Source organism: Gorilla gorilla, chromosome 3 (genome assembly GCF_029281585.2).
Source record: "Gorilla gorilla gorilla isolate KB3781 chromosome 3, NHGRI_mGorGor1-v2.1_pri, whole genome shotgun sequence".
Classification (NCBI taxonomy): domain Eukaryota; kingdom Metazoa; phylum Chordata; class Mammalia; order Primates; family Hominidae; genus Gorilla; species Gorilla gorilla.
This window is the reverse complement of record NC_073227.2, coordinates 12,998,269-13,014,437: the sequence shown is the minus strand read 5'-3', so window position 1 is coordinate 13,014,437 and position 16,169 is coordinate 12,998,269. Positions and strand designations below refer to the sequence as shown.

Here is a 16,169-nt window from a genome sequence, read left to right as displayed (position 1 = left end):
CTCTACTAAAAATACAAAAATAGCCAGGTGTGGTGGTGTGTGCCTGTAATCTCAGCTACTCGGGAGGCTAAGGCAGGAGAATCGCTTGAGCCTGGGAGGCGGAGGTTGCAGTGAGCCGAGATTGCACAACTGCACTCCAGCCTGGGTGACAGAGCAAGACCCTGTCTCAACAAAAAAAAAAAAAAAAAAAAAAAAAAGCCATGAGTTTGAGACCAGCCTGGGCAACATAGTGAGACCCTATCTCTATAAAAAATGAAAAAAAAATTAGCTGGGCATGGTGGCACGCACCTTTAGTCCCAGCTACCCTACCCAGGAGGCTGAGGTGGGAGGATTGCTTAAGAGCCCAGGCATTTGAGGCTAAAGTAAGCCATGGTCATGCCACTGTACTCCAGCCTCGGGGACAGGGCAAGACTCTGTCCAAAAAAAAAAAAAGCCCTGAACTCAGCTTGACCAGACACAAAGAACTGCCACCTGTGCTTCATATCCCAGCTCCAGCTCCTCCTCACTGCTGTCAGCAAGCCCTGCAGAGCCTCCCCTGGCATGGGGTCGCTGATAGGAGGGAGCCATCTCAGCGAGCTGATGCCCCCAGGGCTGCCCTTCTTCCGTCCATAACTGAATGAACTCTTCTTTTAACACAGGAAATTTCAAGATAACTTTTTTTTGTCTTTCCTATCAGTTAGCTGGATGCCTTCACATATGTTGTCAGGCTTGCTTTCCAGACCCTCACGCACTTGAGCCTGCCTACTGTGATGGAAAGTGTTCTCTGAATGTGAGGCTGGGATGGGCCTAGCAGGAAGGGAGTGGAGCTGACTTCTCACACTCACGTACTGTGACTGATGGATCCTGAGAGCATGAAAGGAGTCCTGTTGCAGCCATACTGCCAACAGGCTTGCGATTAGCCTTGTGATCACCTACAACACCTGATCATTTTCTCCTGACTTGCTGTCAAATCATGCCACAAGCTTCCTGCCACATAACAGGTTGGCCACTGAACAAGAGCTGGGAGAGGCCTCAGCAGAAACATTTGCAATTGATTTTCTAAACCTAGATGGAGCCCCGGTCGTATTGGTCTCAATCCCAGCATATGTATATGTATGTGTATGTGTATATGTATGTGTATATGTATATGTATGTGTATGTGTATATGTATATGTATATGATTAATCTTGATTCCGTCGTCTTTGTTGTCTGCAGTACTGCAAGATTCAATTTCCTTATTCAACTATTTATAGAATCCCAATGAGTTACAAAGACAAATAAAAACTACTAAGCGCATTGTGCAGAGGACAAAGCATGCAAATGAGTAACTTGTGTACAGCCATGGCTACCCACATGTCAGTAAGTGACAAAGACAGAGTGTGGTGGGAGTGAGGGGCCACGTTGCTGACAGCCCATGCTGGAACAGGTGCGAGTTAGAACTGCAGTGGTGGGTGGATGATCGCTGAAAGTGTGTGTGTAGTTCTAGATAGAGCATCGCAAAAACTCTCACAAACTTGGCAAGGGCCAAGTGCTCCTGGAGGGCAAGAGAGTTTTGCTGATGCTGTGGCTGTTTTGAGTGTGTACATGGCCTTCTTTGAGCAACCAGTTTTTGCCAGTTAATTATTTAAGATTAGCACACGGGAAGTTTTGCAGGTAAGCTGTAAATAATGCTGATGATAATTCTAATAATAACAGCATTAGCAAATAAAAAAGTCACTGGGCACGCACTACATGCCAGATACCATGCTTATACTTCATACGTGTTAATTCACTTAATTCTGGCAAGAACCTATGTTGTGGGTACACTATTATCACCCCCACTTTAAAAATAAGAAAACTGAGCACAGTGAGGTTAAGCAACCTGCCCACAGTTACCAGGCTGTTAAATGGAGCCAGGACTCAATCCCAGGCAAGCAGGTGGCCTCTGCTCTTAACCACATAACAGCTGCCTCAGTCATCATCAATGCCGATATAACTAACTCTTTATCTAAGTGTAAGAATTTTCTATTCAAACAAAACATGGTGCTAGTTTACTACCAAGCTGTTAACCAAATAGTTAAAATTCAAATGAGCAGATTAGCTGCTCTCTGCCTATATTTTGGCCAAGAAGCATCAGGCATCTGAAAGCAGTGGGATCTATCTAGGGCAGGGGTTGGCAAACTTGTTCTGCAATGGACCAGAGAGTAAATATTTTCAGCTCTGCAAGCCATGGTCTCTGTCACAGCTGCGATTACTCATCTCTGCCCTTGCAGTGTGAAAACAGCTGCAGGAAATGTGCAAATGAACGGGGGTGGCTGGCTGTGTTCCCATAAAACTTTATTTGCAAAAACAGGTGGCAGGCTGGATTTGGTCCTCAGGCCGCAGTCTGCCGACCCCTGGTCTAGAGTCAAACAGCAGGGCTAAGGACAGGAAACCACCATGCGCTTCTCCAAAACCTACTGGCCAGATAGCCGTGTCCTCCACACGCCTCCCGGCATTCCTGAATTCCTTGCTGGGTGGTCCACGAGGCCAGAGGCTTGCTGGCCGATGCCAGGGCGTGGATCTCACGTCCAAGCTCTGCCTTTGGGTGAGGGAATCCAACAAGAACAGGTGAAAAGAGACTTTTGACACCAAAAAGTCAGAAGTCAGCAATAACATCAAACCACCATATCACCTCTAGTCTAATACAAGACATCCCGAAAATGACAGAAGAGGAAACCTAATTGTAATTAGAAATAAAAAAGGGTCTTTATCCAAGTATGGGTACACTGTGGTACGCTCATACCATTTCACAACAATGAAAACACAGCTCTACACAGCAAATAGCTCTCAGGGCCTTAACACGGGTCCCAGAAGCAAACTGCAGAAGAATGTGCATCATGGCCCACTTTATATAAAGTTCACAAATGTCAAAGTGAATGACACGCCATGGAAGGTTGCAACTGTTTGCAGTGAAACCATGAAGAAAGGCCAGGGAACCAGACCCAGCACCGCAGACAGTGCTCGCTCCCAGGACAGGGAAGGGCCGGGACCAGTCCATTCCCAGAAGGCTGCAAGCGCCTCGGTAACTGACGGTCTGCTCTGTGTGGAGGCTCACCGTGCCTCCCTCAGGCCTAACATGTTTTATTGAGACTCCTTTGCTGTCCATGGCCACACTACCCTGAATGAGCCTGATCTCGTGAAGCTACGCAGGGTCGGGCCTGGTTAGTACTTGGATGGGAGACTGCCTGGGAATACCAGATGCTGCAGGCTTTTTTTAAGGAAAAAAAAAAAAAAAAAGAAGACTCCTTTGCTTCTGCTTGATATCTAATGATGAAAACTTAAGAGGCTGGGCCAGGCACAGTGGCTCACGCCTGTAATGCCAGCACTTTGAGAGGCCGAGGCGGGCAGATCAGTTGAGCTCAGGAGTCTGAGAACAGCCTGGGCAACATGGTGACACCCTGTCTCTACTGAAAAATACAAAAAATTAGCCAGGTGTGGTGGCGGGCACCTGTAGTCCCAGCTACTCTGGGAGGCTGAGGCAAGAGAATTGCTTGAACCCAGGAGGCAGAAATTGCAGTGAGCCAAGATCACACCACTGCACTCCAGCCTGGGCAACAGAGTGAGACTCCGTCTCAAAAACAAACAAACAAACAAACAAACAAACAAAAACTTAAGAGACTGATTCAGGGTAAAAGAAGAATTTTTACTTTTAAAAAAGAAAGACATTAAAAAGGAAAAACAATTAAGAGGAAGACACACACACACACACACACACACACACACACACACACACGCTAAGTCCAGTGACCCATTTTATGAGTGTTTTCAACTTCACATAAGGGGCTGAGCTGAGGCCCTCCTCTGCCTGGGTTAAACCACTGAGTTTCAGAAAGAATCAGCCCGGTCTACAACATTATTCACAGGAGAACAATGCGAGTGTCAACTGGCAAAAGCTCCACTGACTCACGCTCCCGGGAAAACACAGGCTTAACCCCTTCAGTGGTCAGAAGCGCTCCCTCCTCAGGCCTCCAGGCCTGGGGTTTGCTCTGCCATCAATCCTGCAGGTCATCCCTTCGCCATCATCTGCCGTGAATGTGGACACCGATAATATTTCAAGATATGCTAATTAGATACAGGCTTTTTCTGATGTTGTACATAACAGCAATCTGTGGCGTTTCTCCTCTGCTTTCAAACACGGTTATTTCTTTTGATTCACATTTCACTCTTGCTCAGGAGGCAGCAGGAGGGACAACGGAAAATCAGTTCATAATCATCTACAAAGAAATCCGTTCCCGATGTCTCTTTATGCCGAGGCTGATCTCGGGATTTGCACGCTCGTTTCTGGCACAAATCCTCTGACTGTCAACTCAAATCCAGTCAGTGGGATTCAGACCTTTGTGCAGCTGTTTACAAAAGGCTCAGAACCATGAAATCCACTGAGGGGCGGGTAATGTGGATTTTGCAAAACCGTCATGTTCTCAAAAGGAGACCAACAGCTGAACTCACAGACTGGAACCAGGAGTCGTGTCAGCACATCCTTGAGAGGCAGGAGTGTGGATGCGTGCCCAGCCCGTTCAATCTCGGCAGAGGCCAAGAGCTCTGAGTGGGTGGGAACAACTGGAGGAATCCTCTGTCCTCGCAAATCAAAGGACTGATTTTGCTTTGAAATGAAGGCTGAATCTATGCTGCTCCAACCGTGAGATTTAAACGATGCTGCTGAGGAAGCAGACACCACCTCACCTGTCTGGCGCTGCGGTCTCCCGATGCAAGTCCTCGCTGGAGCTCCACCAGGTCCAGGAAGAGCGACTTGGAGAAGTGGTCTAAGGCGTAGACAGCTGCCAGATATGGAAGCAAGCGCCATTGCTAGAACAGACAAGACACCTGCGTGAACACATCATGGTTCCCATGAAGGGCAGCCCATCCCAGGCACCATGAAAGCCAGTGCAGGGAGAGGCCGTCAGGGCCACGCACCCACTAGCGCTGAAGGTCTCCACGTGTCTTCCTGGCACATCAGAAAGCCTTCACCCTGACACGCTCTCAACTCAGCCAGTTCGGCTTTCACCCATAGCCCTTGACGGACAAGCTCAAACACAATTTGCTAAATGGCCGCTATTCACAGCTGTCCCATCAAAGTCACTACAGAACAAAGTGCCAGTCTATCTGTGAATTAAGAAGGCAGCATTGCTAGGGGCCAACTCCCCGGCACACGGACTGACTGGTTGACAGCATGTGCCTCATGAGCCCGTGAGGATGAGACCGTCACCCTGGGACAGATGGGAAAGCTGAGGCCCACACAGAGCTGGCAGCCCCTCGAAAGGCTGAGTGCATGTCTTTTTCACTTTGTCTGAAACAGGATAGGGTCCACCTATTGTTGGATGGGTGGGTAGATGGGTGGGTGGATGGATGCATGGATGGTGGGTGGTGGGTAGATGGATGTGTGGGTGGGTGGATGGATGAATCCGTAGATGGGTAGATGGATGGGTGGGTGGATGCTTGGACGGGTGGGGGTGGGGGGATGCGTGGACAGGTGGGTGGATGCATGGATGAGTGGGTGGGTGGGTGGGTGTCTGGGTACATGGCAGGACAAGCCTGAGAGGATCCTGAGGAAACCGCCATCACCACCATGGTCTAACGTGTCAAGAGTGCTGAGCAGACATGGTGCCAGCTGCCTCCATGCCCTAACTTTGTTAATTCTCACACTGATCCTAGGAAGAAGTTTTATCATCAGTTCTAATTTACAAATGATAAAACGAGAGCACAGAAAGGCTGAGGACCTTGCCTGGGGGCACACAGCCAGCTGGGGGTGGACCTTGGTGGTAAGGCCAAGCATGGTGGCCCCAGTGCGCTCTCTTGACTGCCGAGCTGCCCTTGGCACCCAGAGTGCTGTGACCACACACGGGAGGGGATGGGTGCCACACGGGCATGAATGGCAACACTTACTAAACAGGCTCATAGCCCTGGTCAAAGGATGTGGAAAGAAACAACTGCAATTCTGTTACAATTTCCTGGAAGTTTCACCCAAATCTACCTTGATTCATGCATAGCTTGGCCTGGGACCTGGGCCTGAGTTAGCCTGTGCACTTTAACTGGATTTCCTATTTGATCCTCAGTTCCCTCACCTGTAAAGTGGGACTAATCCCAACCCTCTCAGCTGTGAAGACCAAACCCAGAGTACAGGGCACGTTTGCTGTGACAGTTCATCCCCCTTCCATGTAACAATGTCCGTGCTTTTCCACGCTGCTGCCTGGGCCGCGCCGCATCTGTGCATGTCAACAGCTGCCCCATCTCTGAGGATGTGTAGGGCCCACGCTCTGTGCCCACGCCACTGTTCTAAATGCCATCACAGTGAACAGGGCTGCACGCTCAGCTGCTGCTTCTTCCAGATCACCTGCCAGGAATCATTTCTTAGGGATGGGATGAAAGTGTCAAAGAGCGTGCACAGGGCATGCAAGGCCACTGCCTGCCAAGCTGTGGCGGCCTCACCTGAACGTGCGGCCATGCACACACCCACCTCCCAGAGCCGCCCCATCCTTGCTTCTTTCTGGCCGGGCACAGTGACTCATGCCCATAATCCCAGCACTTTGGGAGGCCAAGGCAGGTGGATCACTGGAGGTCAGGAGTTCGAGACCGGCCTGGCCAATACAGCAGAACCCTGTCTCTACTAACAGTACAAAAATTAGCCGGGCATGGTGGTGCATGCCCATAATCCCAGCTACTCGGGAGGCTGAGACACGAGAATCACTTGAACCTGGGAGGCGGAGGTTGCAGTGAGCCAAGATCATGCCCACTGCACTCCAGCCTTGGTGACAGAGCAAGGCTCCGTGTGGAAAAAATAAAAAATAAAAAAGACTTGCTTCTTTCCATCTTCCTTTTTTGGCTACTTCGTATCTACTCTTTTTAAATTAAAAACCATTTGCTGGAAGCCTTGCGGCCTGAGATGCCGCACTCCCGCTAACTAATCATCCTGTTAATTGCCTTAAGAGCTTTGATCAACTCTCAGTAACCAAACGGCAACTATGTAAAAGAAGTGAATTTGCATATAAAATAGAGAGACAGTGAAAGGATGCTTGAAAACCCCGTACCTGCATTGGATACTCAAGCACTGGTATTTCCTCCTCCTCTGTGGGTCCAAACTGACGCCGAGTGGCTGAGAAGCGAAGAGCGATGGCCACAGCCAGCTTTAGGTTAAGGATGGCCAGGCTCACGATAGAGACCCGGCCCGAGGACAGGTTCCCCAGGGACGCTCCAAAGCGCTGCCTGACGTCCTACGGGAGGGACGCAGATGATAAGCTCAAGCCCGGCTGCGCGGCCACCTTGGGCAGAGTGGCCCAGAGGCGAAGGTGCCCTCGTTTGTTCATCCAAAGTAGACCTGTGCCCACCTGCCCAGGCCCCATCCCCAGGGCACCCAAGACACAGGACGGTGCGGCAGGCAGGTAGAGGTGTCACTGATGAACCGTGGATGGAATGGGGGTGCCGGGGAGGGGACACCCAGCTGCCTGGAGAAGGTACAGTCCTAGCAGAGGGAACAGTAGACAGCGCTGGGTAAGGGTGCTCCCGCTTTGGGGACTTGCAAACCGTCTGCCTGGAGATTCCAAGGCCCACCTTTAACCTTGGCAAGAATCAGATGTGGCCTGTACTGCCAGAGGGCAGGGGCGGAGTCCATTCCAGGCAGCCATTCCAGGGGGTTTCATGGACACCTCTTGTTCCTTGTGTGCCTGTGAACAGGCAGTTCCTTTACATGCGTCTAGCTGGAATCTTCCGTCCACCATCTCCTCGCACGCATCACCAGTGTCAGCAGAGGCTGTTGCTAAGGCCTGTCCAGGCTGTGGTGGGCACATCTAATCTACAGCCCTTGCCACGTGATGTGACCGTCCTTCCTGCCCTGCCCCTTGCTGCCCCATCGGGCCACTCCTCTGACCATCTAGGTCCTTCTTCCAAGGCAGCATGGTAATTGTGTGTCTGAGCGTATTAATCACACTCTCACATAGGAATCACAGTCTCGTTGTGTTTAAAAACATATTTAAGCCGGGTGCGGCGGCTCACGCCTGTAATCCCAACGCTTTGGGAGGCTGAGATGAGCAGATCACCTGAGGTCAGGAGTTCAAGACCAGTCTGGCCAACATGGTGAAACCCCGTCTCTACTAAAAGTATGCAAATTAGCCAGGTGTGGCGGCAGGTGCCTGTAGTCCCAGCTACTCAGGAGGCTGACGCAGGAGAATCACTTGAACCCGGGAGGCAGAGGAGAGGTTGCAGTGAGCTGAGATCGTGCTGCTGCACTGCAGCCTGGGTGACAGAGCAACACTCCACCTCAAAAAATATATATAAATATATATTTAAAGTGATTTTCCTTTAAGGGTATAAAATATGATTCCACTGTCTTCATGCATTCACTGTCATGTTTGAGAAATCTGAAGTTCAAGTGTTTTTTATTCCACTGGAGTCAGATCTGGAAGATTCTAGAATTTTCTCTTAGAAATTCCTCAATTTCTCTACCGTGTGCCTGGGTACGTGCATAGGTGCTTCCTTACTTTTCCTCTTTGGTCCTCCAAGAGTCCCTTCAACCAAAAGCCTTCTTCCCCTCTCATTTAGAGACATTTCTCTCCTTTATTTCTCTAAACTTCATTTCTTTCTTTCTTTCTTTTTAGAGACAGGGTCTCGCTCTGTTGCCCACGCTGGAGTGCAGTGGTACAATCATAGCTCACTGCAGCCTGACCTCCTGGGCTCTAGCGATCCTCCCACCTCCCACCAAGTAGCGGACCACAGGCACGCGCTACCATGCCCAGCTAATTTTTGCATTTTTAGTAGAGACGGGGTTTTGCCATATTGCCCAGGCTGGTCTGGAACTCCTGGGCTCAAGCGATCTGCCCACCTTGGCCTCCCACAGTGCTAGGGTTACGGGTGTGAGCCACTCACCCAGCCTTCATTTTCTTTAATCCTCTCCTTCTGCCTTCTAGAGGACAAGCTTCCAATCCCTAATTCATCCTCCTGAGATAGTTATCCCAAATGCTGTGCCTGTTCTTCCAATCATTTATTTTTAATTGATGTTGGATTAACATCTCCGTTTGTGAGCAGCTCCTGGTCTCGTGCTGCTGTTCCCACTCTGCGCACCCTGTGTGTCTCTGGGCATCCCCATCACGCTCCTTTTCCATCCGTGCTTCCTGCATGTCAGATGCTGCATGCTGCTGGGGACTGTTATTCCAAGGGTGCATGCTCGGGGTGGCCCACCTGCTGTGAGCTCATGATTCCTGAGGGTCATCAGCTATGACCTGGGCCATCGCTCCCCGGAACCACGGTCTCTCTTCTGCTCTCCATGAACTTAAGCCAGGCGTGAGTTCTGGACACTGGGGAACTGTTTGTTGTCCCCCTTTGTGGACAGTTCGCCAGGAGACCCGTCTCCTTCAAATCCTCAGGGAAGCATCACTGGAAGCGGGCAGTCCTCTAATCGCAGCCCCCGACGGGGAGTGGGCATTGTCAGGCCTGGACTCACCCCCTGGACACCAGCACCTGGTGCTGTGGCTGCCCCAAGAGTCCCCTTCTAGTGGGGGCACCAGAACCCGAGCCAGGAGAAGTATGCCCCAGTGACACCTGGCCCACGTGGAGGGGTCTCCTTTCCAGGTGCAGGGAGGAGCACGGAGCCAGGCCCTGCAGAGAAAGCCACCTGGGAAGCACGGCACACAAACGGCCCCCCATGCCTGTACCTTAAAGGGGCTGACATAGGTGCCCTTGGGGGTGACGTCTCCCATCCGGTTCAGAAGGCTCTGGCGAGGAACTCTGACCTTGTGGAACATGGCGAAACTGTGGGGAAGCAGCAGGAATTCTGTTAAACAGGGGTCCTGCCCTGAGGCTCTTCTCTTCTCCAAGGGCAGCCTAAAAGGTGATGCAATCCCCGAGGACAAAGAAAATGGCAGAGAGCAAGTAGACAGGAACATTCAACCAACTTTCTATTCAAAAAAGTAGTCTAGTCAGGAACAGTGGCTCACGCCCAGAATCCCAACTCTTTGGAAGACTGAGGCAGGAGGATTGCTTGAGCCCAGGAGTTTGAGACCAGCCTGGGCAACACAGTGAGACCCTGTTTCTAAAAAAGAAAAAAATGTAGGTTAAAAAATAGGCCAGGTGTGGTGGCTTATGTCTGTAATCCCAGCACTTTGGGAGGCCGAGGTGGGTGGATCCCCTCAGGTCAGGAGTTCGAAACCAGCCTGACCAACATGGTGAAACCCCGTCTCTACTAAAAATACAAAAAAAAAATTGGCCGGGAGTGGTGGCATGTGCCTGTAGTCCCAGCTACTCAGGAGGCTGAGACAGGAGAATTGTTTGAACCCGGGCGGCGGAAGTTGCAGTGAGCCAAGATCACGCCACTGCACTCCAGCCTTGGTGACAGAGCAACACTCTATCTCAATAATAATAATAATAATAATAATAATAATAATAATAGCATTGTGTATATGGTAAGTTGTACTCCAAGTACAGAACTCCAGATATTCAACAGAAAAGACGGGAACTGTGTTTCCAAAGATTGGAATCTCTGATTCTCATGTTTCAATCTTAAACCAGAACCCACAGTGTGATAATATCGGCAAAATGAGGTTTAAAACTCTTCAGTCAAACAAAATAACTGGTGTGATGGCATTGGTGCTCCCTCGGCAAGGAAATTCACTTCTTTTGAACAGCTGAGCATAGGATTACACACACATTGTTATGGATCATGATGTATTAATAACCAAAGATACCTGTTATGGTTGTCTGTCAGGAAAACCTATTACACAACAGTCTAGGGAATAAGGCTATGCTAGGTTAAGAATATTACATAAACTGTGCAAAAACCCCCCAAAACAAACTTCAAAATATCAGTAGTTCCTATAGCAACTTGTCTGATTCCTAAGATCACTTGCAATGCCTTAGGGCAGCAGTCCCCAACCTTTTTGGCACCAGGGACCGGTTTTATGGAAGACAATTTTTCCACGAATGAGGGGGAGGTGGGAGTGGTTTCGGGATGATTCAAGCACATTATATTCATTGTGCACTTTATTTCTGTTATTATTACATGGTAACACATAATGAAATTATTATACAATTCACCATAATGCAGAATCAGTGGGAGCCTGAGCTTGTTTTCCTGCAACTAGATGGTCCCATCTGGGGGTGATGGGAGACAGTGACAGATCATCAGGCATTAGATTCTCATAAGGAGCACTCGCCCTAGATCCCTCACACGCACAGTTCACAGTAGGATTCACGCTCCTATAAGAATCTAATGCCGCCACCGATCTGACAGGAGGCGGAGCTCAGGCAGTCATGTGAGCAATGGGGAGTGGCTATAAACACAGAGGAAGCTTTGCTGGCTCACCCGATGCTCACCTCCTGCTGGGTGGCCTAGTTCCTAACAGGCCACAGACTAGTACCACGGGGTTGGGGACCCCTGCCTACAGAATAGTCTTTTACTAAACCACAGAAGACTCATCTATAAAGAATAATCTCACATGCTGGAAGGGAACCAGAGGCACCCGTTTCCTGCGTGGGCTCTTCCTTGAGTCCTGCTCTGGATGCCCCCACACCCCCATCGTCACCCGGTCCTGGGCTGCCAGCTCTGCTGTGCTGGCCCGATTCACTTTCTGCCCTCCATCCCCACCTAGGACCCAGCACCTCCATCCCTACTCAGCTCTCCTGGGCTGATTTCCTGCAGCAACCATATTGGCTCTTTCCTAACTCTGCCTCTTCAGCCCGTCCTCCCTGTGGGAGCTGGGCCGTTTCCCAAAGGCCTTCGGAATGGCGGAGGCCAATGTGGAGGATCCCCCCAAGCTGACCTCCGTCTGCCCCTCTAACTGCATCGCCACCTTGCCATGAGGTGGTCCCACATGCCTGTGGTGCCCCATCTGCCCCTCTAACAGCATCACCGCCTTGCCGTGAGGTGGTCCTGCCTGCCTGTGGTGCCCCGTCCGCCAGGTTCTCTCCTGGCCTCATGCCCTCCATGCAGTCACTGTTGACACCAGGCAGCCCTCGGCCCACCTGGGAATTCTATGCCCCACCCTGGGAAGGGTATGAGGCGGACCCCAGGGTGGGATCCCTCAACCATCACCGTTCCTGGTTCCTGGGTGAGCTAGCTGCCTCTCAGCAGTCTCCCGGGGCTCACCCCCCTCCATGAGGGGGCCACCGTGCGTGGGGCCTGCCAGACTTAAGGGACGGGCACGTAAGTGGCATGGTATGAACAAGTCAGGTGGGGCAGACGACATCCTCTGAGGCACAAGGGCCAGGCCATGATCCTGACTCCCGGGACAGCCTGAGGGAAAGACACAGCGACAGTTTCCACACTCCTAGGAGGAGCAAGGACCTGGGGCTGGGTGGGGACGGGGCTGGAGCTCCTTAGGGAAACCTGGGTGACCTGACGAGGGAAGAGCTCTTGGCTGCTTTGCCAGGCCCCTGCCCACCTGCAGGAAGTGAAGGGCAGCGGGGGGGCCAGTTCCTCCAAAGCCCTAGGCCCAGCTGCCCAGTTTGGTGGCAGCTTCCCCCATGCCACAGCTGCACACTCAGAACACCCCACCTCGTGAGAAAAACCTTGCCTCGGTGCCAATGGCCCCAGCGTGCTCCAGCCTGTTACTTGAAAGCCAAGGAATGCCTTTTCCAGTATGATCCGGTCACAGTCAGCGCCCTTTTTAAGGAGTGGAAATTCTTCGCCCATTCTCACCACACAGAATATATTTATACTTGCAAAAACATTCCCGTGAGTTTCAAAGGAAAGCAAACTTCCACGAATTCTCAGGGGATCCCTTCTGTTCCACAAAAGCTATTACAGTGGTGGTCACATGTGGCCAACTCAAATGCAAGCCAGATCCAGTGTCTCCAGCGGGAGACGTGTGCGTGTGTCACAGGTGTGTGTGTGTACAGCACAGGAGGTGTGTGTGTGTGTGTCACTGGACATGCACGTGGCACGGGAGGCCTGAGTGTGGCACAGAAACCCTCACTCCAATCCCAGAAGCGCCCAGACCTCAGCACACACCCCACGCCCTGGGCATCCTGCTTCTTATTACAGCAGCTTCCTTCCTCCCTTGGGGCCTGGAAGGGCCCCCCAAGCCCAGCCCAGCCAAGCCTGCCAGAGCAGGCCGTTGAGTTCGGCAGGCATCCTCCCAGCCACTGCCTCAGCTAAAGGCAAACGCACGAAGAAAGACCCTTAAGGTGCAGCCCACCTTAAGAGTCTGGCTGAAACTATCACTTGAAAAGATCTTTATGATTTTGCTTTTAGAGCTATTTGGTTAAAATTAATCCACACAATTTACATTTACCTTGGATTTGTAGGCAGTCATCCCACATACTCAGGAGTTCTTGTAAAGTGACAAAATCTAACCTACAAATTATAACCACTTTTTTCAAGATAAATGATTTCAACATTGGTAACAAAAATCACTAAATTATAATGCTGATCTTGGAAAAGACAGACATCCAGGCAGAAACTGGCTGGGAAACCCGGAGGGAACACTGGTATCACTGCGCCCCCTGCTGGGTGCCCTGCCCAGACCCGCCAGCCCTGGACGGGAAACGTGCATTTCTGGAAAGGGGCGGAGAGCAGGCCGCCTGCATCACCCCTGCTGGCTCCCATCCCAGCCCAACCTAGGCCTTCAAAGGCTCAGGGATCAAAGATGGACGAATCCCACTGCATCCCTGTCACCCTGCAGAGAGACACGGTGGAAAGGCTCTGGGGGCACAGGGACCTGGCTTGGTGGAGCAGCTCTGAAGCAGTATCAAAGGGCTGTCGTTATTGTGTCCATGGCGATCCTATAGGAGACCGTATTTCTGAGTCTTACAAGAGGCTTTACCATATCAGTGTGATGTATTAATCATTAATGGTTTGATCTAATGCTCCTTTGAATATTATCCCAGTAAGAGGTGTGGATTCAATCTCTAGAAATACGTTTATTAGGGGGGAACCAAGTGCAGGGTTTCTCTGCAATGTCCCAAAATAATGTCAAAGCCTCTCATTCATGAAACTGAATGAGCAGTGAAGAAGAGCCTTGCTCACACCCGAGGCCACCCACTGGATGTGACAATTCACCACCGCCATATGCCTGGGCGGAGATGCCTGTCGGGCCTTACGTGCACACATAGGACACTTCAGTAGATGGGTAACAGTGCCTGTGGCTGCAGAGCCCTGAAAGGGATCAGCCGGGTCTAATAAAAGGATGCAGATTCTCCAGAACAACACAGTGCTTCCTACACCCCATTTCCTGCACAGCGCTTCAGAGCTTCTCACCCTGAGGCCAGAGCCATCCTTCTCAAACAGACCAAGCCGCGTTACGTCCTCCAGATGGCTGGGGCTTCCCGCTGCCCTGAGGGCGAAGGGCCTGAACAGCGACCCTCCATACCTGCCACACGGGCACCGTCCATGCCAAGTGCCTCCCAGGCACCCTGCGAAAGTAGTCATTCAAGAGAACTGACAGCCGCAGGTCGGGGTGGCGCTCTCCTCCCTGCCAACTCCAACATTAACTAGCAGGTTCCTTGTATTATTTTAGTATAAGCCAGTGAGAACCCAGAACTCTGCAGGACAGGTGGAGTTAGGAGGGCTGTGCATATGTGTCTTGTTTTGCTTTTTTTTTTTTTTTTTGCCTGAAATCACAAGAATTTGCTTTTTAACAATGTCCTTTTACTTTCTTCTCAAGTTGACACTGTATAAAGATCAATCAAGATTTTCCTCTTTAGTACAGTCTGGGGCCCTGCCTGTTTTAAAGGGCCAAGCAGAGATTTAAGACACTCCCTGCCCATGACCCTGACTTCTCAGAAGAGACGGACAGAAGGAGGTTTCTCCATCGCTGAGTGCTCAGATGCCCACTGGCCCATCTTCTCCCTCTGGAGACAACCTGGTCACGATAACCAGTTATTTCCAACTCCTGCAAGGCAGCCTCCTCTCCTCTCCACCAGCCTCGCTATGAAACAGTATATGAAACACGCATATCTAGAAACACTCCTGAGACATCTTTCAGGCCATCAGGCTCAGGCATGGTCATACTTTGTCCCACTACCCCCAAGTTATAAATCATCTCGTGGGCACAGAGGAGTCTACACCCTGCTGGATGAGGCTCTCGGGGAGACAGCGTGTGGAGTCCAGCATTCGCAATGAGGGGGGCACCAGCTGGGCCAGTGGCCAGGAAGTTCAAGCCCGGCCTGCTCAGGCAGAGCCTGGCAGGGCCCTGGCACAGGGACCTCTCTTGTCACCTACTTTACAGATGAGGAAATGCCAAGAAAGCTGGTCAAGGTGACACAAAGGGCTGGCTGCACATCTGTCTCATTCCAAAAGTCATGCTGCTAACGACCTGGAGCTCCAAAATCCAATCCCTCAAAGACCCTCAAGGCCCTTGTGGCCTGGCCTCCCTACCCCGCCTGCATCCCAGCACAGGCCTGGGCCTGACACTTCCCACTGCTTCCTCCACCTGAAACGCTGCACATTCCAAAATCACTGGCCACTTCTCCCCGGCCACCCAGGCCTCCATGTGGCCATCAAGCATTCACTAGTCTTTCTAGGCCCCTCCCCTCTGCACGCCCCATCCAACCCTTCAGCCAGGCCTTGGCCACACCAACCCGGTGTCACATCTGTGCTGCTAAATAGATATATGTGGGCTGATTAAACAAATAAGCCAGCGGAATTCTCTTTCTAAGTGCTGTGACACTGGGATTACCCGGAAAGGAGCGAGCCCACTCCGGGGGCAGAAACTGCAGATATGGGTCCCTCGAGATCAGCATGGATGTGTGCAGAGGCCGAGCCGGGGGAGGCTCAGGATGCTGAGGAGGACCTCACACAGAGGAGGCAGCCCCCCAGGCAGGGGCCCCACCAGCTGTACACAGAGGCCTGGGCCTGATCTGAGAGTGTGGAGCCGCCTGCCAAGGTGAAGCTGGTTTGCTGAGGTCTCTGATCAAGTTGGCCTCCCAAAGTGGAGTTCAAGCAGGACGTGGCCAGTGCATGCACAGGGGCTAGGCATAGGTCCCCACCGCATTTGAGTCTAAGAGGTCAGGGCATGGCATCCATGGGGCCAGTGAGATCTCAGACATGAGCGACAACGCAGCCTGGGCCTTGGAAGGAAGCTCAGGGCTCAGCAGCCTCTGTCACTCACCCATTATCCAGACCGTTCTGCCCGAGTTTTTTTCCTATGTCGCCGACCATCACTCCAGGCATGGGAAGAAGGGTCTTCGGGTCCCGGATCTATACAAAGCCACAGAAAGCAGCAAACAGCAACTGTTACAATCACACA

General features: G+C 51.4%; 1 protein-coding gene across 3 annotated transcripts in view; it reads right to left on the bottom strand.

The window, feature by feature from the left end:
- The window catches only part of ACOX3 (acyl-CoA oxidase 3, pristanoyl), a 71,284-nt gene that overhangs the window by 32,822 nt on the left and 22,293 nt on the right, over window positions 1–16,169 (bottom strand). For all 3 annotated transcript variants that reach the window (XM_019025516.4, XM_019025517.4, XM_019025518.4), the window contains exons 7-11: window positions 16,032–16,120; window positions 9,639–9,735; window positions 7,023–7,205; window positions 4,681–4,803; window positions 2,419–2,539 (exon numbers count right to left, since the gene is read on the bottom strand). In XM_019025516.4, coding sequence (XP_018881061.2) covers window positions 2,419–2,539; window positions 4,681–4,803; window positions 7,023–7,205; window positions 9,639–9,735; window positions 16,032–16,120 — 613 coding nt within the window. The remainder of the gene's footprint in view (window positions 1–2,418; window positions 2,540–4,680; window positions 4,804–7,022; window positions 7,206–9,638; window positions 9,736–16,031; window positions 16,121–16,169) is intronic.